The 23,496-nt window shown below is 43.2% G+C and overlaps 2 protein-coding genes across 3 annotated transcripts in view; one reads left to right on the top strand and one right to left on the bottom strand.

Annotated features, from left to right (window-relative positions):
• LOC146666951 (sodium channel protein type 4 subunit alpha B-like) overlaps positions 1–2,929 on the top strand; it is a 54,689-nt gene extending 51,760 nt beyond the window's left edge. Inside the window, exon 32 of one of the 2 annotated variants that reach the window (XM_085415101.1) lies at positions 2,313–2,929. In XM_085415101.1, coding sequence (XP_085271227.1) covers positions 2,313–2,414 — 102 coding nt within the window. In that variant the 3' untranslated portion in view covers positions 2,415–2,929. The remainder of the gene's footprint in view (positions 1–2,312) is intronic. The other variant, XM_085415100.1, reaches the window with a different exon arrangement.
• Positions 2,930–4,145: 1,216 nt separating this feature from the next.
• The window catches only part of LOC146666949 (sodium channel protein type 4 subunit alpha B-like), a 54,414-nt gene continuing 35,063 nt past the window's right edge, over positions 4,146–23,496 (bottom strand). The window contains exons 27-30 of the mRNA XM_085415099.1: positions 21,447–22,062; positions 21,173–21,317; positions 9,444–9,515; positions 4,146–8,522 (exon numbers count right to left, since the gene is read on the bottom strand). Of these exons, the coding sequence (XP_085271225.1) occupies positions 8,400–8,522; positions 9,444–9,515; positions 21,173–21,317; positions 21,447–22,062 (956 nt within the window). The 3' untranslated portion in view covers positions 4,146–8,399. The remainder of the gene's footprint in view (positions 8,523–9,443; positions 9,516–21,172; positions 21,318–21,446; positions 22,063–23,496) is intronic.

Here is a 23,496-nt window from a genome sequence, read left to right as displayed (position 1 = left end):
TTTCTTCCCTGGCCACCTGACAGTTTTGGCCGTTTTGACATCTTGTGTTGATTTTTTGATGTGGTGACGTCCAAAAGGAACCATGATACGGGAAGGGAGGGGGCGCACCGTGCCGGGAGGGGGGGGCGTAATGTTGTAACAAATAATATTTCTATTAAATAAGCTTTACTTTGCATTTTAATTAACGTGGGATTATTTTTTGTATTTAGAAATAATAGTACCAACTTTTTTTTTTCTTTTCAACATTTGTGGCACTGGCGTGGCGCCCCCTGATGGACAGCGCCCTTAGCATTTGCCTATACGGCCTATGCCACGGGCCGGCCCTGCCCTCAATGAATAAACTGACTTAACCACAGAGCACTTCGCTCTCGCTCTTCAGGCCTACTTCCTAGAGTATTTAAAAGTAGAATGGGAGGCAGAGCCTTCAGTTTTCAGGCCCCTCTTCTGTGGAACCAGCTTCCAGTTTGGATTCAGGAGACAGACACTATCTCTACTTTCAAGATTAGGCTTCAAACTTTCCTTTTTGCTAAAGCATATAGTTAGGGCTGGACCAGGTGACCCTGAATTACCAGTTACCATTGCTCCATTGTCAATGGCAGAGGTGTAAAGAGTACTAAAATATTTTACTCAAGTAAAAGTACTATTACTTTGCTGAAATTTTACTCAAGTACAAGTAAAATTACCTGTCTAAAAATGTACTCAAGTAAAAGTAAAAAGTAGCTCATTTAAAATGTACTCAGAGTAAAAGTTACATAGTTACGTTTCTGTCAGCAGGAGGACAGCCGCTTCTGAGTAGTGCAAAAAAAGACAGTGGGATATAAATCTCAAAGTAGTTCTTTTTTAGTGAAAAGAAAAACTTTACAAATTAAAGTGCAGTGGCAGTTAAACTCCATCTTTAACGTGACCTTAACGCCAATTTGTTCTACTACCCATCATTCCCTGCAGTATTTCCGAAGCGCAATGTTTTTTTTATTTTTAATTTACTCAGTAGAGGGTGTGATTGAAAACGTAGCGAACTACAAAACTTTTAAAAAAATATACTTAAGTAAAAGTAAAATTACAGACTTGAAAAATGACTTTAAAAAGTACAAATACAGAAAAAACTACTCAATTACAGTAATGCAAGTAAATGTAATTCGTTACTTTCCACCCCTGGTCAATGGCCATGACATTTTGCATATTAATGACCAAGACACTGACCTCACAGCCCATTGTCCATTCAGTGGTGCAATAGTCAGTCATTACTGTTTATGAGGTTGGAAACTTGGAGTCAGCCGAGACTGAAGAAGTCACCTGGAAACACCGAGATTAGAACCACCTGAACCTGCTGAACTGTTAAATTGCATTCAAAAATAAACAAATAAAATAAATGAATAAATAATGTTCAAACAAAAAAAACAACAACTAGAATTTAGGAGAGATGAAAACAAAGAGAAATGCAAATGATTTGAAAATAAAAATGAATTAAGTATGCCCCCTCTGCTTGGAACCCTCCATTACAGCAGTCTAACTTTATATTCACACAAACATGAATACAGCTCATAGACAAAGATCTTAAGAGCTCTGTCAGCTCCTTCCTGCTTTTATAAATGACCCTCAGGTCACTGGAAACTGTCCCTGTGCAAGAATCTAAACTGAAAGGATCAAACTCACTGTGGAAACAAATGGAAACTAGACTAAATTCAGTAAATCAAGACAAAACATAAACTAAAAACAGTGTTTTTGCTGTTTACTCATTAATGAAGGAAGGTCAGCTGCTGCTCCTGTTTGTGGTTTTCTACCTTCACACATATTCAGTCGAACATGGATGTGAACTGGGTCTCTTCATGACTTTAACCCAGCTGTCAGCTGTCCTTCTGTCTCGTGTCTCTAATACTGTCGGCTCTGGGTGAAGCTTTTTCAGACGAGTATTGTTGTGACGTGGATCAATATAAATAAAGCTGAACTGGACTCTGCGTCACTTCTCGTTGGCTGTTTTTCTTCTTTTCTGACTAAGTAGTCTCACACTTTTCTTGTAGGCTGTTAGGAATAAAATGGTTAAATAAAGCTGTTTTTGTGTGAGTTTTATATAAACATTGGAATTGTGCTCGTTAAGAGTTGGCACTGTGCAATGAGGGTCAAAAGTCCATTCAGAGCTGTGATTAAACTGAATTACTGAGAGTGACATGTTGAGCTGCAGAGGGATTTGCAAACATCATTACTGGTTAGAGTCAGGGGGATATTTTTCTGGGCCAGAACTTCCCGGACTTGGAAAATAAGTAGAAACAACAGGCTGGATATCAGGGAGTGAGGTGTTTTTTTCCTTTTTCCAGGAAAAGGAGCAGATGCAGACGACATCAGTGGTGGATGCAGTGCAGGAGAAGATCCAATCGGCTGACTGCAGGACCAGCTGCGTCATTCCCAAGAGGAGATAATAATACTTGTTTTTGTTGTGTTATAAAACTGTATTACCTGCTCACAGGGTCATCCTTCATGTGAAGCAGACAGCTGTAACTTGCAATTTCAACTGCTGAAATGATTTCAATCTTTTAAAAGACAGTCACTCACCTGGATTCCTTAAGCAAAGAGAACGACCGCTCATGCTTGTGTGCTGCATGCTTGTGTGCTGCATGCTTCTACTTTCCAAAACACTGTTTCTGGTGGTAAACTTCCAGTAGCTTGGCTTCTCTCACCCCTTTCTGTCCCGGCCCTGACTTTGAGTACAACATGGGACATTTTTTATGACAACATTTTTTAGCTGCCATCTCAGGCGCAGTCTCCCTTTCACTGTGTTGTCAAGCGTCTGTAGAAATGGGAATCCCAGGTCCGTAAGGCTGTTTTGTTGTACTAGAAGTCTTGGGATTTGTCAGGTGCAGCTTTGCAAACCTAAGTCGTGTTCTTTTAGAGAGAAGATACCAGTGTTGGGGAGTAACGGAATACATGTGCCGCCGTTACGTATTTAAAATACAAAATATGAGTAACTGTATTCCGTTACAGTTACCGTTTAAAAAGGTGGTATTCAGAATACAGTTACTTTGTTGAAATAAATGGATTACACTGCGGTACTTTCCTGTTTCATTTTGTCGCGGGTCAGGACTGTTTGGGTTTTGTTTGACAGCTACGTTCTGTTGTTCCAGGCGGCAGCGTTACGGTTGCCATGGTTACAGGGCGACGCTCTCTCTCTCTCTGCGACTGTGTGTTTCCTGGGTGAGAGAGCGCCTTTTCGCTGTTGTTGTTGTTGTGCTAAGCTAACAGGCAGAATGCTACAAGCATAGCTCTAAAGAATGTAGCATCATGGGCAGTGTAGTCCGTGCTGCAGGGAGAATGCACTGCCATACACGTTATGGGTCTGTGAGCGAGGAGGGAGAAAAGGGGGAGTGGAAAGGTACGAGTTGTCATCGAGGAAAAACGGGAGCTGGAAGCATGTAAATATAATAATAACCACTGCAGCCAAGAAGAGAGCCTGACGAGCCCAGTTGTAAGTAAGCTATTAAGACTCGACTGTACACCGTGTTCGTGTTTTCCTCCGAAACAATAAGTTCCGTTGGAGCAGCCTTTCAACGCCTCTCTCTGTCTCTGCTAGCAAAGTTGACCCAGACAACAAAGTAAAGCTAGTTTTTGGCTACGAGCCGACAGGGACCCCGCCGTATTAGTCAGAGGTCCCTTTACTACAGTTCGGAGTCGCGGACCTTCAGTAATAGTAATAAATCACACAGCAATAGTACATTCACGTTGTTGTAAAACGCACGATAATATATTAAGTAATCCAAAGTATTCAGAATACGTTACTGTCATTGAGTAACGTAACGGAATACGTTACAGAATACATTTTGGGGCATGTATTCTGTATTCTGTAATGGAATACATTTTAAAAGTAACCTTCCCAACACTGGAAGATACCATACTTGTTCAGTCTTTTTCTTATCGTGCCGTCATGAACTTTCACATTTAACACTTGCTGCACTTTCTCTGAATAAGCTGACTGTCTACTTATTATAGTACATGGCAGCTGCCATAACAGGAAATCCAGAATAAATCTATTAAGCTTTAGTTTGAACTAAACAAACCTGAGCTGCTGCTCTCCGTGTGTTTCCCACCCTGACACTTTCAGCAGTCAGTCGAGGCTTGGAACCCACAGAGCGGGGCAGGCAGTTCAGACAAAATCCAAAGCACGTGTTTTCATATGCATGTGTTTATTGTGAGTTAGACTTGTGTTTACAAACATTTTTTTAAAAATACATGTAAATGTAGAGCAGGGATGTCAAACTCAAATACACAGTGGGCCAAAATTCAAAACTGGAACAAAGTCGCGGGCTAACATTAATATTTATTGAAAAAAAAACTTCCTCCAGATATAAGAATGAATCTTTTCTTATGGACTCAAACACGTTTTGCTGAAAAACTGAATATGGAACAAGCAAAGCTTAATACTAAACAATAGATATATTAGCTGTATAATACCAGTAGGCCAGCTCTAATTGTAATTTGGCATGGCTTCGCGGGCCAAATGTAATTAGGCTGCAGGCCAAATTTGGCCCGCGGGCCAGAGTTTGACACCTATGATGTAGAGAAATACAAATGCTTTAATAACTAGTATATTAGAATATTTTAATATATACCTTTATTAACATTATTATATAAGATGATGGTTCACAACAGACACAAAAAAGCAACAGTTACATGAAGAATAACCAATCAATCGAATAATCATGCAGTCTGCTATGTAGGTGTTATTCATATAATCGGATTGGATACTTCCTGAAGGTGAGTTGTGTTAGTAGACTACGTGAAGACATGCCACATGAGCACATTGGGACCAGAAAAGCACACTGCCATATGTTCTGTTACTGAGGAGCGTTTGAAGGACAAAGACAATAAAATTCTGAGAAAGATATTAAACATTTGAATGTTTTGAGAAACACATTAGTTGAACTAAAGTCCATTTGGAAATCCCCACAGGCAGTTATTTTGAAGTTTTAACTTAAACAACCTAAAATCCTAAGGTCAGTGAGTCAGAAAACGTGAACGAAAGATCATATGTGTGTGCTAATCAACAGGATAGACTGTAGCCTCAGGTGCATATTGTTAACTGGTGATTATGTGACGATGCATTTTATGCAGCGGCATTTTGAAACAGCTGCAGATGTGAGAGCAACGACTGCCTGACCTTCACATAAAGGGAGTTACAGTGGTCCAGACAGGATAAAATAAAAGCATGGATCAGTGTGCTGCCCAGAAAGAAGATTTCACACCTGCCAGTCGCCTTACATGATAAAAAATGGACTTCACTGCTCTAATTTGGCTGTCAGTAATAACAGGTTTAAAATATTATTGTTTAATATAATAATAATAAAAAGTTTAAGGCCAACCAGGTTTTACTGTTATCTAGAAATGCCAAGAGAGGTTTAATGGAGAGGCCATCCTTCTGCTTTAGTGGCAAATAAATGTGGCAGTCATCAGCGTAACAATGAAAAGAGGTCCCATGCCTTCTAAGGATGGATACTGTTTTCATCTAGAAAATACTTCAGTTGACAAAAAACAATTTTCTCTAAAACGTTGGAAAGTAAAGGCAGCTTGGAAATAGGCCTATAATTAGCTAATACCTTGTGATCAAGGCCAGGTTTCTGAAGCAGTGGCTGCACTACTGCATGTTTGAAATTTGCAGGAACCATACCAGAAGACAAACTGCTGTTAATAATGTCAAGGACATACTGCCTATACTAGGAAAAATGTCTTTGTGGGGGGACAGGATCCCGAGGGGAACCTGCGGGCTTAATATGGTGAACCACATCCTCTAAAGTGGAGAATGTCAGAGACAGAGGGGTCAGAGTCAGGAGCTTTGATCAGAGCCCTGGTGGTGCCAACCTGTTCAAGAAAAAAACTCAGAAAAGTATTGCAAATATCAGGAGAAACTTCCAAACAGACATTCAGTGGAGTATCAAGAACAGTGTCAATGGTCCTAAACAACACATGTGGGTTATGACTGTCGAAAGAAACAATATTTGCAAAATATTCCCTTTTTGCCTCTTTAACAGTGTTCTGGTAGCGATGCCAGCAGAATTTGAGAATTTGAAATGACTCCTGCAGTTTATCCTTTTTCAATCTCTGTTCTGCTCGACGACATTCCCTCTTAACAACCCGACTGCTCTCATTAAACCAAGGCTCAGGTTTAGCCTTCGGCTGCCTGGTTTTTAAAGGAGCCACAGAGTCCAAGACTGTTTGACAGCAAGAATAAAACCAGGAATTAAGCTCTTCTGTGTCAGAGGAAACAAAGTCAGCTGATTAAAAGCAGCAAAAAAACTGCGCAGCAGTGGAGGGGTTAATAACCCGACAGCGCCAAGCAGGAGCGCCAGGTTTAACTGCAGTATGTGTAAAACCAATGTTGAATAACACAGGCATATGATATGAGAGTGCACAGTCACAAATCTCCAAGTTAGTGACAGGCAGACCATATGACAGGACAAGGTCCAGTTTGTGTCCGTGCTCATGTGTAGGGCCAGGCACGGACTGTACCAGGCTAAAAGAGTCAATAAGGCTTAAAAAGTCCTTTACCAGTGGCTTATCAGGACAACATACATGTATATTAAAATCTCCAATAATAAGAACACTTTGGGCATAATCCCAGCTAAAAAAAATCAGAAACGTCATTTATGAAATTCTTAGTGTATTTCGGGGGGCGATAGATGACAGCGCAGAAAACCGGGTCTGTGCGACTCACCTCAAACGAGGTAAGTTCAAAGCTGGAGAACGAAGGCTGTAGAAAGTGTTACGATATAAATATATATTCTTAATGCTTATTTTCTGTTTATATTGTTTTATAGAGGCCAGACTAGGAGAACGCCAGTTTGAGCACAATGTCACAGAGTACTGACAGGAAACTGCTTTTGCAGAGAACAGGAAGTTTTAGTGCAGAGCTGCACAGGCGTATTAAGTAAACTGTGTGTCGGTGTGATGCAGTGCAGAAATATATATACGGATTTAGCTGGCAAAGAATTCAGACCAGAGTGTGTGTGTTCGTGTGACGGGTCTCCATTTCCAGAAATGTAAAATAAAGATCATTTTTGGAGCTTGACCACTCTGAGTCCAGTCTTTCTCTGTTGCCAAAAGAATTCAAAAGAACAGAATTTAATAATAGCACTGCTTCCATTTGTAATCCTGTGCCTCCACCTCTGCCCGACGTTCATGGTGAGTTAAAATAGCAACAATCGACTGGTAAAAGTTCAGATATAGCACTGGACTCATTGAGACACATCTCAGTCACAGAAAATCCAGATCACAGGAACTGAAAAAGTCCCGAAGAATAAAAGTTTTGTTTAAAACCAGGCAAACCGTGGGTGGAGCTGGAGCACGGGCTTCAGCAAGTCCAGAAACCTGACGCAGTGCTCTCAGGCAGTGTTGCCAACTTAGCGACTTTGTCACTATATTTAGCGAGTTTTCAGACCCCTTAGTGACTTTTTTTCTAAAAAAAGTCGCATATCGCTTTTACTCTCAACAAGCAGCGGGTGCTGTAACGCAGTCGGTTCTTCTTTTACTCTTTTACTCTTATGCTGTTTTGTGGATCACAAGGTTTAAAACTACTTATAAACACACACACAAAGTAACTCCACCAGAGTGCTTATTTCGGGTCACTTTTGCCGGTCCAAGCCCGGGTAAAGGAGCAGGGTTGGAATTGTGACATTAAAAAAACAATAATTGCTAAAATAAATTTAATTTGTAGTTCTAAATAAACTCTAAATGCCTTTAGGATGTTTTTTACTCACTTTATGTCTCTTCCACAATGTTATTTCTCTCTCCAACAGTGAAGGTTACAATTACATTAGCATGACCAATTATGCAAATTAGGCAATGACGTCATTTAGCGACTTCTAGCGACTTTTAGGACAGCCAATAGCGATTTTCCTTACTGAGGAGTTGGCAACACTGCTCTCAGGTTTCAGAAATGTTCTCGGCTGAGGTTTGGGTGGGGAGGACGCGCAGTAGAGTATGGACTGATGGATGGATGGATGGATGGAAATATTTTTTATTTCACTATAAATCATATAATCAAAGTTCGTAATGTAATAAAATCAGCTTCAGCTCCTTCTTCTCCTCTCTTTGGTAGTTTTGTTGTTGTAGTTTAACATAATGTTTGTTTGTATACGCAGAACTGGTTTTATTCCTGTCACAATAATAACTCATAATAAGGGTTAATAAGTGTTAGTAAAATAACTGGTGTTTATGTGGGTCTCAGGTAATTGCCCCCACACAAACCGAACTGTCAGAAGGGAAAAATCTTTGGCATCATCGAGAATGAGAAGAAGCACACTTGCACATTTTTCTTACACATTTTGCTCTGATCTGGTGTCACTGAGTCCTCGCAGAAGAAGAGTCGAGTTCACTAACAGGAGAACGAAGGAAGGAGGTAGAAGTAGATTATCATCTCACTGTAATTCTCTGCCCACAGCCTGGACTACCATTTGCTCAGCATCTCCACCTTGCACATGTTTCTGGATCATGTCTGTCTCCTCCTGTGCTGGCGAGGTGGTGGTTGATTCACGTGACACCTGTGGAAAACGGGACTCACCAGTTAGAATCTCTGCTTCATGTAGTTTTATTGACCTAGTTAGTTTTGGCACAGTGTCCTTAGTTATTTAAAGATTCAATTGGCCTGATTGATTTTAAAAAAAATAGTGGTAAGTTATGTGTCTGTGACCTCTCTGCAAGTGTGTTCCTTAAGCTTTATTGAGACCCAGCAACCATCTAAAATACAGTGGGGCTATAATTATTTGATCCCCTGCTGGATTTATAAGATTTCTTACAAAAAAGGACAGTCCCTTATTTTTATGGTAGGTTCTGAAAATCTAGTGGAGCAAAAGTTAAATTTTTATAGCAGTTGTGTTGAAGGGCTTTGGGCATTTGCATAGAGTTTTTTTTATAATTAAAATAATCTTTCTAGAAAGTGCCTGGAAAAAGAGCAACATTTTTGGGCCCATTTTTATAACGTTTTCACGCTGTGGTGCTAGCGACCAGAAATATGCGGAAGTAAGGGCGGGAACAAATCAAGAAGGCTAGACTGTCCAATTTCACAGCCGCTCATTTCCAGCTTACCGGCCTCCTGAGGACCAAGCCCACGTAGCCCACAAAGGCCGGGTCCTCCGAAGGATGCGGCCTAGGTTTTGGGAAACAGCAAATACGTGAAAAGGCGTGTCTAAAAGTATTCTTAAAAAACAACTTAAAAAGTATTAAAATGCGTAAATGTAAATAATCCAAAGAATAATCACTGAAGTGTTTCAATAGTCCAGCTGAAAAGTTTGAGACAACTATTTTTTTCATGCTGAATAAAATCAAACCTGAAGCTCTGACTTTTAATTTATTTTCTCTCATTAACCTGTTGCAAAAAATCTGTTGCAATGATGTGTTTTTAAAGTTCACTAATATATAGAATAGAATAGAATAGAATAGAATAGAATAGAATAGAATAGAACCTGGCTGTGAATCCTGACTATTTCATCCAGTTTGGCTTTGAGGGCATCCACCTCTGCTGGTTCATCAAACGCCTGCAAACACAACAACATCAAAAATCACAATAAGAATAATACAAGCAATAGTTATAGTTTATCAACAGGCCACCTGGGCCACCATAAGTATGATTCCTTTTTTGTCCTTAGGTGAGGTTAAGAAGGCCTTTAAAGTTTTCTGTATTGAAGGAAAAATTTATTTATTAAAAAGGAAAGTCCAGGATGTGTACATCCTCATCACTGAAAGAGTGGCCGCTGGCCTTTAGGTGCAATTGCGGCCTTTTCCAAGCACTCTTTGAAAGGTACTCATTGATCAGTGGCTGTTGATCAATGAGCATGAGTGACGTAGATCAACCGGCAAATCAAGAGCTTCGCTTTTACGCTCAGCTCTCTCTTCACCACGACGGACCGGTGCAGCGCCCGCATCACTGCGGCCGCAGCACCAATCCGTCTCCGGCTCCCTTCTCCCATCACTCGCAACCAAGACCCCGAGATACTTGAACTCCTCCGCTTGGGGCAGGAACTCATCCTGGGCACTCCACCCTTTTCCAGCTGAGAACCATGGCCTCAGATTTGGAGGTGCTGATCCTCATTGCTTCACAATCGGCTGCGAACCGTTCCAGTGTGAGCTGGAGGCCATCACCCGATGAAGCCAACAGAACCACATCATTTCATTTCATTTCATTTATTTATTTATTTCACACTTGGTATAACAGATCAAACAAACCAACCACACTTTCTATCAACAAAGCACTACAACCATGTGTGAAAAGGAGCAGGAAGAAGAAAATATTCTTATTAAACCCTGCCCCCTATCTACAATCCAACTTATATTACAAGTGGGCACCAAAAATCAGGGAACAAACTAATATTAACATTTCTCTCCGGTCCTAACCCAAACCAAACAACAAATTTACAATCAGAATATACCACTCCACATAGTAACAGGGAGAAAAATAAAATTAAATAAATAAAACAAAAAATTATAAAGGATCCTTTTTCAATGAACTCCAATTTCATTCGCATTCTTCATATTGAGTTATCGTTTTAAGCATGTAACACTTTTTAAAACAATGTAAACTTATACAATTCTTTAAATTATAATGAAGAGAGTTCCACAGTCGTATACCCTCGTCGTATATCATCCGCGAAAAGCAGAAATGAGATTCTGAAGCCACCTAAGTGAAAGCCCTCCGCCACTTGGCTGCGCCTAGAAATCCTATCCATAAAAATTATGAACAGAACCGGAGACAAAGAGCAGCCCTGGCGGAGCCCATCGCCCACCGGGAACGAGTCCGACTTATTGCCGGCAATGCGAACCAAGCTCTTGCAACGGTTATATAGGGATCGAATGGCCCGTAGCAATGGGCCAGACACCCCAGAGTCCCGCAGCACCTCCCCGAGGGACACGGTCGAATGCCTTCTCCAAGTCCACAAAACACATGTGGACTGGTTGGGGAAACTCCCATGCACCCTCAAGTATCCTTCAGAGGATAAAGAGCTGGTCCAGTGTTCCACGACCAGGACGAAAACCGCATTGTTCCTCCTGTATCTAAGGTTAGACTAGCGGACAAACTCTCCTTTCCAGCACCCTGGCATAGACTTTCCCAGGGAGGCTGAGGAGTGTGATCCTCCTCCCACATAGCAAGCAGGTCTGGCCCGGATCTGGCATCAAGCCGGCACTGCTGGCTGACTTCTGGCATGATAAGACGTGTGTCATCCAGATATGGGCCAGGCTTGGCATAGCTGGCACTGTTTATGCGATGGCATGCCATATCTGGCTCGATTGTGGTTTGGTTTATGTGGCCCAGGCTCATAGAAAACAAGCCTGGCTGGGTCTGACAGCTGCAGGGAGGAAGGACCTGCGGAAACGCTCCTTCATGCATCGAGGATGCAGCAGTCTGTCACTGAAGCAGCTCTGCAGTTCAGCAACATTTACATGCATGGGCTGGGAGACTCTGGCCAAAATAACATCTCTGATGGACAGAGTCCTTCTGTCTCCCACCACCTGCACTGGGTCCAGGGTGCATCCCAGAACAGAGCCGGCCTTCCTGATGAGTTTATCCAACCTCTTCCTCTCAGCTGCCGATAAACTGCTGCTCCAACATACCACACTGTAAAAAATGACAGATGCCACCACAGAGTCATAGAAGGTCTTTAAAAGCGCTCCCTGGACTCCAAATGACCTCAGCCGCCTCAGCAGGTAGAGTCTGCTCTGACCCTTCCTGTAAAGAGCATCAGTCCAGTTTATTATTTAGGTGAACAGGTTAAACTATTAGAGGTAAGTGACGGAAGTGATGTTGTAGGTGACGTCAGACGCCGGAGATTTTGGCGGAGAAAAAGCAAATGGTAGCATAGAGTTTAACAAAGGTTTTCCAAGCTTCAGTATTACCAAATATACTAATCAATTGTCATATAACTAACAACATCTGTTTTATCATCTCTAACACCCTGGAGGACAACGGGGAGAGTTTAGACGCTCTCCAAGATTACATCGACCGCTGTTTTCAAGATTTAGTAATGCATAAGGCCCAGAGTGCATCTTCCCCGGCCAAAATCGAGACGCCGTCATCGAAGAGAAGTCGCCAGGCAGACTCCCCCGGTACAACATCGCCTGCCGGCAAAGACATCGCAGAAATCCTGGAGTCCATCGACAAGCGATTGTCCAGTTTCGATGCGAGGCTGTCCCTGGTGGAGATCTTACACCGGGAATTTAAATCTCTGAGAGAATCCCTGGAATTCAGCCAGCGGCAGGTGGAAACGCTTGCCGCTGAAAATGCCACGCTACGGGAGTCGGTTAAATCTCTCACCGATAACGTGACCCAGCTAAACATTGAAAATAAAAAAATAAAAGAGTCCGTTATCGATTTACAAGCCCGTAGCATGAGAGATAATCTTGTGTTTTCTGGTATTCCAGAAACTGCCGGAGAGGACGCAGAGGCAACGGTGAAAAGCTTCATTAAAATCCACCTGAAGCTGCCGGAGGACACCGTAAAGAACATCGACTTCGATAGAGTACATCGCTTGGGGGGCGCGCGGTCGCGGACCGGGAGACCACGGCCTATTGTGGCCAAATTCAGCCAATTCAAACAAAAGGAACAGGTGAAGAGTCGCGGCAGAGAGCTGAAAGGAACGGACTTCAGCGTGAACGACCAGTTCCCCAAAGAGATCCTGGAACGACGCAAGGTCCTGTTCCCAGTTCGACGTAGCTTTATCCAGAAAGGCTCCCGTGCTGTCATCGCTGTGGACCGGCTCTACGTGGACGGACAGCTGTACCGCGACCCCGGCACCACACCGTGGTTATACTGACTGCACTCCAGATAAGAACCCGCTACACTCTTTTCTTATTCATTCACACTTTCTCCTTTAAAATGTGTTTAACCTAGTAATATCAGTAGGATGTCATAGCAGATATAACACCGTCACCCTCCGTCATTGCTTTAATTGGAATGTTTCCGTTTCGTTTCCTTTTTTTTTTTGTTGTCGCTCACAGTTCATGTGGTTTCTTTCTTTCTCTTGTCTTTCACTGCTGTGGTCACCTACTTCCCCACTCACCTACAAACAACACCCTCTATTTCTCCATATTTTCACAACACGATCACGCAAACACATCAGCTCAACGGCAGCACATTCACAACAGCCTCACAGCACGCACAGACTTGCAGGACACATAAGCAAGCCACGCTTGTTCATATTAGTGAATATTCACACACATAGTCAGACTTATGGAGCCTCTCACCACACTTCTTTTTCTCTTTCTATTTACAAACAAGGGATGTTTCCATATTCTCTCCACCTGTCTAAACGAAACACCCAGCATACTTCATTAGACATACACACACAATTATGGGCATGCTGAGGTTTGTCACATGGAATGTAAATGGAGCTGGCACCAGAGGAAAGAGGTTAAAAATATTTAACCAGCTTAAAAAACTACAGGCAGATGTTGTTTTATTACAAGAAACTCACAAACCTGTCACAGGTTTAAATGAACTTAAAACACCTGAGTTTCCTAACGTGTTTGCAGCCGGTTATAATTCTAGACAACGGGGAGTAGCAATTTTAATACATAAAAATGTTAATTTTACAGTACTCGATACAGTTATAGATCCAGAGGGTAGATTTCTAATTATTAAACTATCAATATTGAACAAAAAACTATGTATTGTAAGTATATACGGTCCAAATGTTGATGAACCCTCATTCTTCCACGGATTTTTTTAGTGCACTCTCTGAACACCTTGATTGCACACTCATTCTTGGCGGTGACCTCAACCTTGGACTAAATGAAGAAATGGATAGGCTCAACACAACAGGAACTCAGCGTAATTGGCAGTCCACAAATATAATCAAACAGTATATGAACGACTTTGGTCTTTGCGATGCATGGCGCTCTCTTCACCCCACCAGTAAGGAATATACTTTTTTCTCGCATGTTCATCACTCTTACTCTCGTCTGGATTATTTTTTGGTCAGCAGCTCACTGCTGAGTGACATTTCAGACACTGAGATTCATTCTATAGCTGTCAGCGATCATGCTCCTGTATCTTTAACACTAATGCACAAGAATAATACTACGCCAAGTAAAAACTGGAGATTTAATATATCACTACTTAAAGATGAAGACTTTATTAAATACTTTAAAAAGGAATGGACTTCATATTTAGACTTTAATGACACTCCCGGAATATCTGCTTCTGTTCTATGGGAAGCAGGGAAAGCTGTGATGAGAGGTAAAATAATTTCTTTCTCATCACACAAAAAGAAAGAAGAAAACAAAAATATTCAGGAATTAGAAAAAAACATCAAATCACTAGAAGAAGCCTACGCGTCCCACCAAGATCAGGAAACATTGAACAAAATATGCAAAACAAAACTAGAATTAAATGAAACTATTAATAAAAAAACACAATTCCTTATACAAAGACTTCGCTTGCAGAATTTTGAACACAGTAACAAATCAGGTCGATTTCTAGCTAACCAGCTAAAAATAAATAAAGAAAAAACAACTATATGTGCTGCTAAAGATTTATCGGGGAACACAATATATGATCCTGGAAGAATAAACAACATTTTTAGGGATTTCTATGAAACTTTATACTCACCACAAATAAACCCATCTAAAAATGAAATTGATCTGTTTCTTGACAACGTAACTCTTCCAAAATTACTAGACAGTCAAGCAATGGAATTGGATTCGCCACTGACGCCAAGTGAACTCCAGGAAGCCCTGATAAGTATGCCCAATAATAAGGCTCCAGGTCCAGACGGCTTCCCTGCAGAATTCTACAAAGAATTCTGGACAATTTTGGCACCAGTATTCCACAGCATGTTGCAGGAAATCGAGGAAAAGGGCAGACTACCACCAAATATGAATTCTGCCAACATTAGTCTCCTGCTAAAACCAGGCAAAGACCCTTTATTTCCCTCAAGCTATCGTCCAATTTCTCTTTTAAATGTAGACCTTAAAATAATCTGCAAAGCTCTCTCAAAGAGATTAGAGAAAATGACCCCCCTCTTAATTCATCCTGACCAAACTGGTTTCATAAAAGGTCGGCACTCCTCAACAAACACTCGTAGATTACTTAATTTAATAGACTACTCATACGATAAAAACATCGAAGCCATAATATTATCTCTAGATGCAGAAAAAGCATTTGACAGAGTTAATTGGAAATTTTTATTCGCAACTTTACACAAATTTGGTTTTGGAAACTCTTTCATAAACTGGATAAGAATATTATACAATTCCCCAACGGCTCGTATCAGAACAAATGACCAGACATCCTCCAGCTTCTGTCTCCTGAGGGGCACCAGACAGGGATGCCCACTCTCCCCCTCACTTTTTGCAATTTTTATCGAACCTCTAGCAGCAGCATTTAGACAGGCTACAACAATTAAGGGCATAAAATGTAAGAACATAGAACATAAAATCAGTCTCTATGCGGATGATGTGTTGCTTTTTCTGCAAAACACACAAACCAACCTCTCTGAGGTAATTACTTTAATAAACTGGTTTTCAAGAGTTTCAGATTATTCAATTAACTGGCCAAAATCTACAGTTCTCCCCATTAACTGCTCCTTCCATAATTCTTCCTCTGCCCCACTGCAATCCGGAAATATTAAATATTTAGGTATTAATATCTCTCCTAAGCTTTCAGACTTAACTAAACTAAACCACATCCCACTTCTAAAGAAAGTAGAAGGTGATCTGACTAGATGGAAATCTTTACCCATATCACTCATGGGAAGGGTCGCCACTATAAAAATGATGATCTTGCCAAAAATAAATTACTTATTTTTGATGATCCCTAACAAACCATCACAAGATTGGTTCAGATCTCTGGATTCATATATTTCCAAATTCCTTTGGAAAGATAAACCCCCGCGTATTAGCTTAAAAACGCTACAAAGAACCAAGGATAGAGGAGGATTAGATCTGCCTAATTTTCACCAATACTTCTTAGCCAACAGGCTTCAGTTCATCTCAGAATGGTTAAAACATACCTTCTTAGTTGAGCCCTGGCTAGATGTTGAACAGGCACTATGCAAGGATCTAGAGATTTCAGACCTACCATTTATTAGCTCAAACATCAAAAGACATGAATGCTTTAAAAGTATCAACATCAGCTTTTCTCTAACAGCATGGTGGGAGTTTCTAAAAATAACGGAGTCTTCATTAATCCCATGCAAACGTACACCTATCTGGAATAACCCTGACATATTACAAAACAATAATATGATTAATTTCCCAGAATGGAGTTGCAAAGGAATTAAATACTTAGAACATATATTAGAGGGAACAGAATTTATTCCATTTGACAGACTAGTTAAACAATATGGGATCAACAAGACAAGGTTTTTAGAATATCAACAAATTAAATCCATAGTAAAAAAGAAATTTAACCTCAGTCAAGTTGAATTACAAACACCACTAAGTGCGGCACATTTTCTTACTCTTAAATCCCCCAAATTATTATCTAAAATATACAGAACACTTTCTAAATTAGATGAATCAATATCCCTTCCTACTGCAAAGTGGGAAGCAGATTTATCAGTCAACCTAGACCAAAACTTCTGGTCTCAGATTTGCTTAAAAACTTTTAAATTAATTAAAAATCCCAGTCTGCAATTAATACAATACAAAATACTTCATAGAGTGCACTATACAGGTCATCGGATGTTCAAGATGGGCTTTACATCTTCCAACAACTGCTCACACTGTCAAGGCAATACACCAGACAATTACATCCACGCTCTTTGGTTCTGTCCACCAGTGCAAAAGTTTTGGCGCGAGATATGTGAAGATTTATCAAAATGTCTGAAATGTAACATTCCAACCTCCCCCTTAGTGTGTTTGTTGGGCAGCTTAGATAATGTCACTTCAGAAAAGAATATAGCCCATATGATCTTCACTGCCCTATGCATAGCCAAGAAAACAGTCCTCATGAACTGGAAAAATAAAAATAATCTTAATTCTAACCAATATAGAAATTATCTATTAGATTACATTAGTCTTGACACAGCCTCTGCCACCACATCAGATCAGTTGCTCTGGGCCCCTTTTATCAGCTCCATCACCTAGTGGGGGTGGGGGGTCATAGTTTGGTCCCGCCTTCACTGTTGTGATTGGTGAGGGGGTAGGGACAGGCTTAGGGCGTCGGGGGGTTCCCCGGAGGCATCTTCCTTGGGGGGCTCAACCCGGGGTAGCGGTCACGTCCGGTTGAGGGCTCTGTTGGCTCTCAGGTGACTGTTTCCTCGCAGCTGCGTGCAGCGGGGCTAGGGGAGGGTCTGTGCTGACGGACGTGGGTTACTGACCTGGCAACCTGGCTGCCCCTGGGTGGGTCCGGGATGGGCGTGAGGTTCTGGGGGCGCTCCGTCTCTGGGCGGGGGCCCGGGCCGGGCCTCGGGGGCTCGGGTCCTGGTTGGTGTGTTGCCGGGGTTGTGGGCGGGTGGGTGCATGGGGGCCCGGCCCTGGAGCAGGGTGCCGCCGGTGCATCGAGCCGCCTGGGGGGCTCTTCAACTGGTGGGGGGGATGGTCACATCTGGCAGGAGCTTTCTTCTCTCAGGAACTCTCTGCAGGAGGGGGAGATACAGGAGAGGTGGAGGAAGATCTCAGCCTGGGCGTTTACCGTCTTATGTAGTCTGGAAGATGTGTGGTTGGTGGGGTGGGTGCAGTTTTCTCTGTGGTGGGGTTGGGTGGACTGTCCAGGGCTCTGTGGAGCCGGGGGGCGCTACTGCACTGGGCCCCGGTCTGATGGGCCTGGGCCCCCCTTCCCTGGCGGGTCGCGGAGGGTGGGAGTGCCTACTGGGGTCAGCGGGGGAGCTGGCCCCAGGGAGGGGTTACCTGCCCCTCCCTTCCTTCCCTCCCCATCTCCAGCTGCCTCCCTCTTCCCGCTCCTCCACAACCACCCACACATGCAGGGCCTTGGAGTGGGGGTATGTCACCAGGGTGCAGAGGAGGCTACCCCCCCCCCCCCTGTCCCCTTCTGGCTGCCTCTGCCTCAATTTTATCCCACAACTTAGACATTCACATTATTCACACTCTCATTACACATACATATAGGATCTTGGGGGTGGGCACAATCACGGAGTCCAAATCACCATCAGGGTGTATACCTCACCCCTGACGTCGTTGCCCACCTCTCAATTTTAAATACACGTAGACATTGAGGGTTAGCAGGAGGGACTATGCGCTTACCTGCTGCTCCTTGGCAGGTAGCTCCATGCCCTCCTGGGTTTTAATTGCACCTTAGAACACATATGCATCAACACTACAATGAGCGGGTGGAGGGAGGTTTGGAGTCTTCTCCCACCCCCATTCTCTGCGGCCTGCTGGAGCGGGAGGGCTAGTAGGAGGAGTTGGCCGTCCGACTGCGGTCTGGGGTGTGGGGCCTCCCTGCTGCTGCGGAGTCGGGGTGGTCTGCCTCTCCCCACCGCAGGGAAAAGGGTAACACCACCTGGGTCTGGGTGCAATTCCCCCCTCCAGGGGCAAGGGTACCTAGACCCGGTTTGTAGAGTACGCTTGGGGAGTGTGATTGTGTGTACAGCGTCTCTTTATGTCTGTCTCCACGTTGGTTGAGTGTGGAGTGAGTGCATATGAGAGCATGAGGGTGGGAATGGATGTTTGTGTCTGTGTGTGCCTGTATGTCTGTGTCTATATGTCAGGTTGGGTATCAGACGCCACCTCTCTGGGGACACCTCAGGCCCTCCAAGGTTTGGAGGCCTATCTCCACCCACCACCACTTCCCCTGCCGGTGGCGGACTCCCTCAGGTGTCGGTGTGTTGGTGGTTCTTTGTGTCTGGGGGTGGGCGTCCGGGTACACACCGGCTCACTCCTTGGCGGCCGCTTGTCGGGGCCTGGGGCCTGGGGCTCGCTCGGGCCCCTTTGGAGGTGGGGTGCCCCCGGCCTCTCGGCCTAGGGCTCGGTCACTCAGGCGCAGCTGGGGGCCGGCGGAGCTCACGGGCGCGTCACTGCAACCCCCCCTGGCTTCTGCTCCGCGGCTGCTGGGTGAGCCCTCATCTGGGACTCTCCTCAGCTCTTACTGGAACAGTGGCGCGGCTGCCCCTCTGTTGGTCTTCCATGGTCTCTTGTGTTCTGGGGGCCTCTGGATGTCTGGAGTTTTGATCTCCTCCATACCCGCTTCACACCCTGGAGGACGGGGCTGTGGCCCCCCCACACTCCCTAGCAGATCATTACATGGAGAAACCTTTGGAATGCAAGCATGCTGATCCACACAGGTATGCACACATGGGTATTCACAGACGCGGACTAAAGCTTTCTTGGCTGCTGCCTCAAAGCACACTGTGCACTGTCTATCTTGCGTGCTGCACAATATCGTTTATTACTTAGTAAATACTGATATCTATGACTAGCTAGTTTATTGTGATGGTGCTTTGTTTTCTCTATTATTATGTTGCTCTTTGTTGTTTGCTGTCTCCTCTGTTTGTTTGTTTGTTTGTTTTTTTTTTTCTCCATACAGGTGACCCAGGAGTTTTTTTTTTTTTTTTTTTTTTGTCTCTCTTCCCCCCCCTTCTCACCGTCTCTTCTCCCCTTGGGTTTTCTTTCTTTCTCTCCCCCTCTCTCTCTCATTCATTCCCCCTGTCCTATTTATTAAAAAAAAAAAAAAATGACAAAGGATGAACTGAAGCTCTGCCATCACGTAATGTCGCATACTGCTGTTTCTGATGTCATTTAAAAAAAAAAAAAAAAAAAAAAAATATATATATATATATTATTTAGGTGAACACCTAGGTACCTATCCACAATGGGCCAGACACCCCATAACTCCCACCAGGTGGGAGTCCACTATCCCAATGGATGTTCACCGGTGTCAGTGTGGTGGGTCTGCATCTCCGGAAGTCCACCACCAACTCCTTGGTTTTCCTGGCGTTGATCAGCAGGTGGTTCTGCTGGCACCAGTCCACAAAGTCCAGAGTCCGCTGTCTGTACTCTGAGTCGTCCTCACCTGTGATGAGGCCGACTATGGCAGAGTCGTCAGAGAACTTCTGTAGGTGGCAGCGTGGGGAGTTGATGGAGAAGTCTGCAGTGTAGAGGGTGAAGAGGAACGGTGCCAGCACAGTTCCCTGTGGGGCCCCCGGACTGCAGACCAGCGTGTCAGAGACAGCCCTGTGTCCTCACATACTGTGGGCGTCCTGTGAGGTAGTCCAGTATCCACTGGGACATGTGGTGGTCCATTCCTGATAGCTCCAGCTTGTCCCTCAGAAGTTGTGGCTGGATGGTGTTGAAAGCACTGGAGAAATCAAAGAACATGATCCTCACAGTGCTTCCAGGCTTCTCCAGGTGAGTCAGAGCTCGGTGCAGGAGGTCGATGATGGCGTCCTCCACCCCGATGCCAGGCTGGTAAGCAAACTGCAGATCCAATGAAGACAACACCAGGGGGCGCAGATGGTTTAGAACCAACCTCTCAAGGGTCTTCATCAGACCTGGATGACCTCTAATTTTCTGCTTCTAAATTCAGATTAAACGTTATACAAAAATTTTTAGTACCATGGTATCTAAGCAGATTCTTACTCTGGAGGGCAATGCTTTTGCCACCAGTAATGCTGTGAGGAATCTTGGTGTTGTTTTTTTGACCAGGGTATATCCTTCAGTAGGCATATAATCTCTGACTCTTTTCCTCAGCGTATCTTTAGTCATGCCTACCTGGTAGCAACACATGGCTACACCTCCCTCAGCCTGTTTGGGCCCGGAGGTTTTCTTCCCACTTAAAACAAGATCTAGAGTGTGATTAAAGTGGTGGGTGGGTTCTTTTACAGTTTGACAGAAGCCAATTGAGTCAAACAACAGATTAAATGCCATGTTGAGGCTGTCATTTTTAGCATCTACATGGATGTTAAAATCACCCACAATAATTATTTTATCTGAGCTGAGAACTAAATCAGATAAAAAGTCTGAGAAATCAGACAGAAACTCTGTGTAAGGCCCAGGTGGACGATAGATGATAACAAGTAAGACTGGTTTCTGAGTTTTACAGCTGGGGTGGACGAGGCTAAGCATCAGGCTTTCAAATGAATGTCTGGGTCTTTGGTTGATTAACAAGATGAAAATAAAGAGGAAACCTAAAATTCTTCAGTAAACATTTAAGGAGAAGACTTTAGAGTGGTTTTAGTTTAAGCAAACAGAGTTTAAGAAACATATCAAAATGTTGGCAGCCCGTCCCAGGTGACCTTACCTGTGTAGTAATTGTGCGCAGAACATCCAAACAGCTGATCTGGTCTCCAGGAAACAGAGGCAGATTCAAGTGAGTCAGTTTTATGGTGTTTGGTTTGGGAATCCTCAAAGGATCCTGGAGACCATCACAGAAGTCTGCCAGCTCACTGGGGAACACATTAGAAAATATTAAAGTCCATTAGAGACTATTAGACTGTTACAGTGGAGTCCATTATAGTGCAGAACCATTTTTGATTAGTGTTAAGGTTAGAAACCGTCACCGAGCTCAGTCTCACCTGTACTGTATGACCTGCGAGCCACTGGGGTCAAATCTCCTCCAGGTTTCATAAAACATCTGGAGGTGATCATCACTCAGCATCTCAGCGTCCTCAGGGCTCGCTGTGTTGAAGAGCTCCAGGATGACAACGATGAACAGGTGGATCACCAGCAGGCAGAAGAGGAGGATGTAGGAGCTGAAGAAAACAATCCCCACCGTCGGGTTGGCGCAGTTACCAGGCTCAGGTAATCGCAGGTCGCAGTCTGGAGGCGTGTTCATGATGGGACTCAACAGGCCGTCCCACCCCGAGGACGTGGTGATCATAGTCATGCTGATGATGCTGTTTCCAAATGTCTTGAAGTTAAACATGTCATCGATCATCATCTCATGCTTCACGTAGGCAAAGTTAAACATCCCAATGATGGAGAATGTGTACACAATTAGGAAGAAGAGCAGGCCGATGTTGAAAAGGGCAGGAAGTGACATCACAAAGCCCATAATCAGCATCCAGATCCTTCTGGCAAACCGAATGTGAGGGAATGCTCCACATAAGGTGAACAAACGACCCAATCGCATAACAGAAAAGAGAGAGGGACTGACGAAATATTTTTCCAAGATGTCAGCTAAGAAGAGACCTGCAACAACAACAACAACAACAACTATTTGTATAGCACATTTAAGACCGAAGGTACACCAAAGTGCTTCATAAAAATGTTCAAACATAACAGATATGAGACCATAACAGAGTACAAATAAGCTAAGAATTGAGAAAAGCTGGTTAAACAAAAATACAGATAAAATAAGAAATAAAACATCAGAGTGTATTTTAGAAAATAAAATCACTGAGTATTCATAAATATAAAGTGGGGGTATACATACAGTGGTACATCAATAGAAGATAAATAACAGCTGGATGAAATATAGGGAATGTGCACTTGACTAACCGAAAACGCTCGGCCACACAGCTAAGTTTTTAACTGTGATTTAAATGAATGGATGGAATCAGAGGCGTGAACGGCAGCAGGAAGATTGTTCCAGAAGCTAGGGCCTGCCAGGACAAAAGCACGGTCACCTCTGGTCTTTAGCTGGGATCTAGGCTGCACCAAGAGTAACTGTCCTGATGATCTTAGGGCTCTCCTGGGGATATACGGATTAAGGAGTTCAATGAGGTAGCACGGCGCAGTATTGTTTATGGTTTGAAAGGTGAGCAAGAGAATTTTGAACTCAATGTGGTATTTGACAGGGAGCCAATGCAGGTCAGCGAGGACTGGGGTAATAGAGGCAAACCTTCTGGTTCCAGTCAAAAGGTGTGCCGCAGCATTCTGGACAAGCTGCAATCTATGAAGAAGGGCAGAGACCAAAGTAAAGGGAATCACAGTAGTCTAATCTAGAGGTCAGAAATGCATGGATAGGTTCTCAAGGTCCTATGTAGTGCTTGGCCTTGGATATTTGACGCAGTTGGTAAAAACTAGATTTAACTACCAAGGATCAATGTTCCCTCTAATGTTTCACGTGTCTGAGCGAACACACAAACTCCCTGAGCGTCTCTTGGACCACTGTGAGCACCAGCAGACGTGTGCACTGTGGTCACGCCAGCATCTAATCCATCCAATTTACATGGTTTATTAAAGTAATCAAATTACAGCATTTACATTTATCTTAGACGACTTTTAATTAACTGCTTTAGGCCACTTACAATGTTTTAGAAAAATTGGTTTTGTAGCATGTTAACACTATTGGAAGTAAAAATAACTTGAACTCCAGTTTTGAAAACACAACTTTCTTTTTTTTTTTTTTTTATAAAGCTCTGACTTGTATTATGAGTATGACTCTGTGGGAGAGAGTCCTGTAACTCTGTCTGCAAAATACAGTAAATAATGACCAATGTTGGGCAATTAATTATTTAGTTACTTCTTCAAAAGAGTAACTGAGTTATGCAAACAACAAAGTTTTTTGCAGCTGTTTACCTAAAAATGCAGCCAAAGCGTTTTTTTAAACAAACATTTCAAACTATTTACAGAACAATCAGCTGTTCTGCATCAAATCTGATGCCACACAAATTATTTGTG

Source organism: Rhamphochromis longiceps, linkage group LG7, assembly GCF_057381845.1.
Source record: "Rhamphochromis longiceps isolate RC_006_pf linkage group LG7, R_longiceps_female_GT1.1, whole genome shotgun sequence".
Classification (NCBI taxonomy): domain Eukaryota; kingdom Metazoa; phylum Chordata; class Actinopteri; order Cichliformes; family Cichlidae; genus Rhamphochromis; species Rhamphochromis longiceps.
Note: the sequence above shows the minus strand (reverse complement) of the source record. Positions and strands in the feature narration are given on the sequence as shown.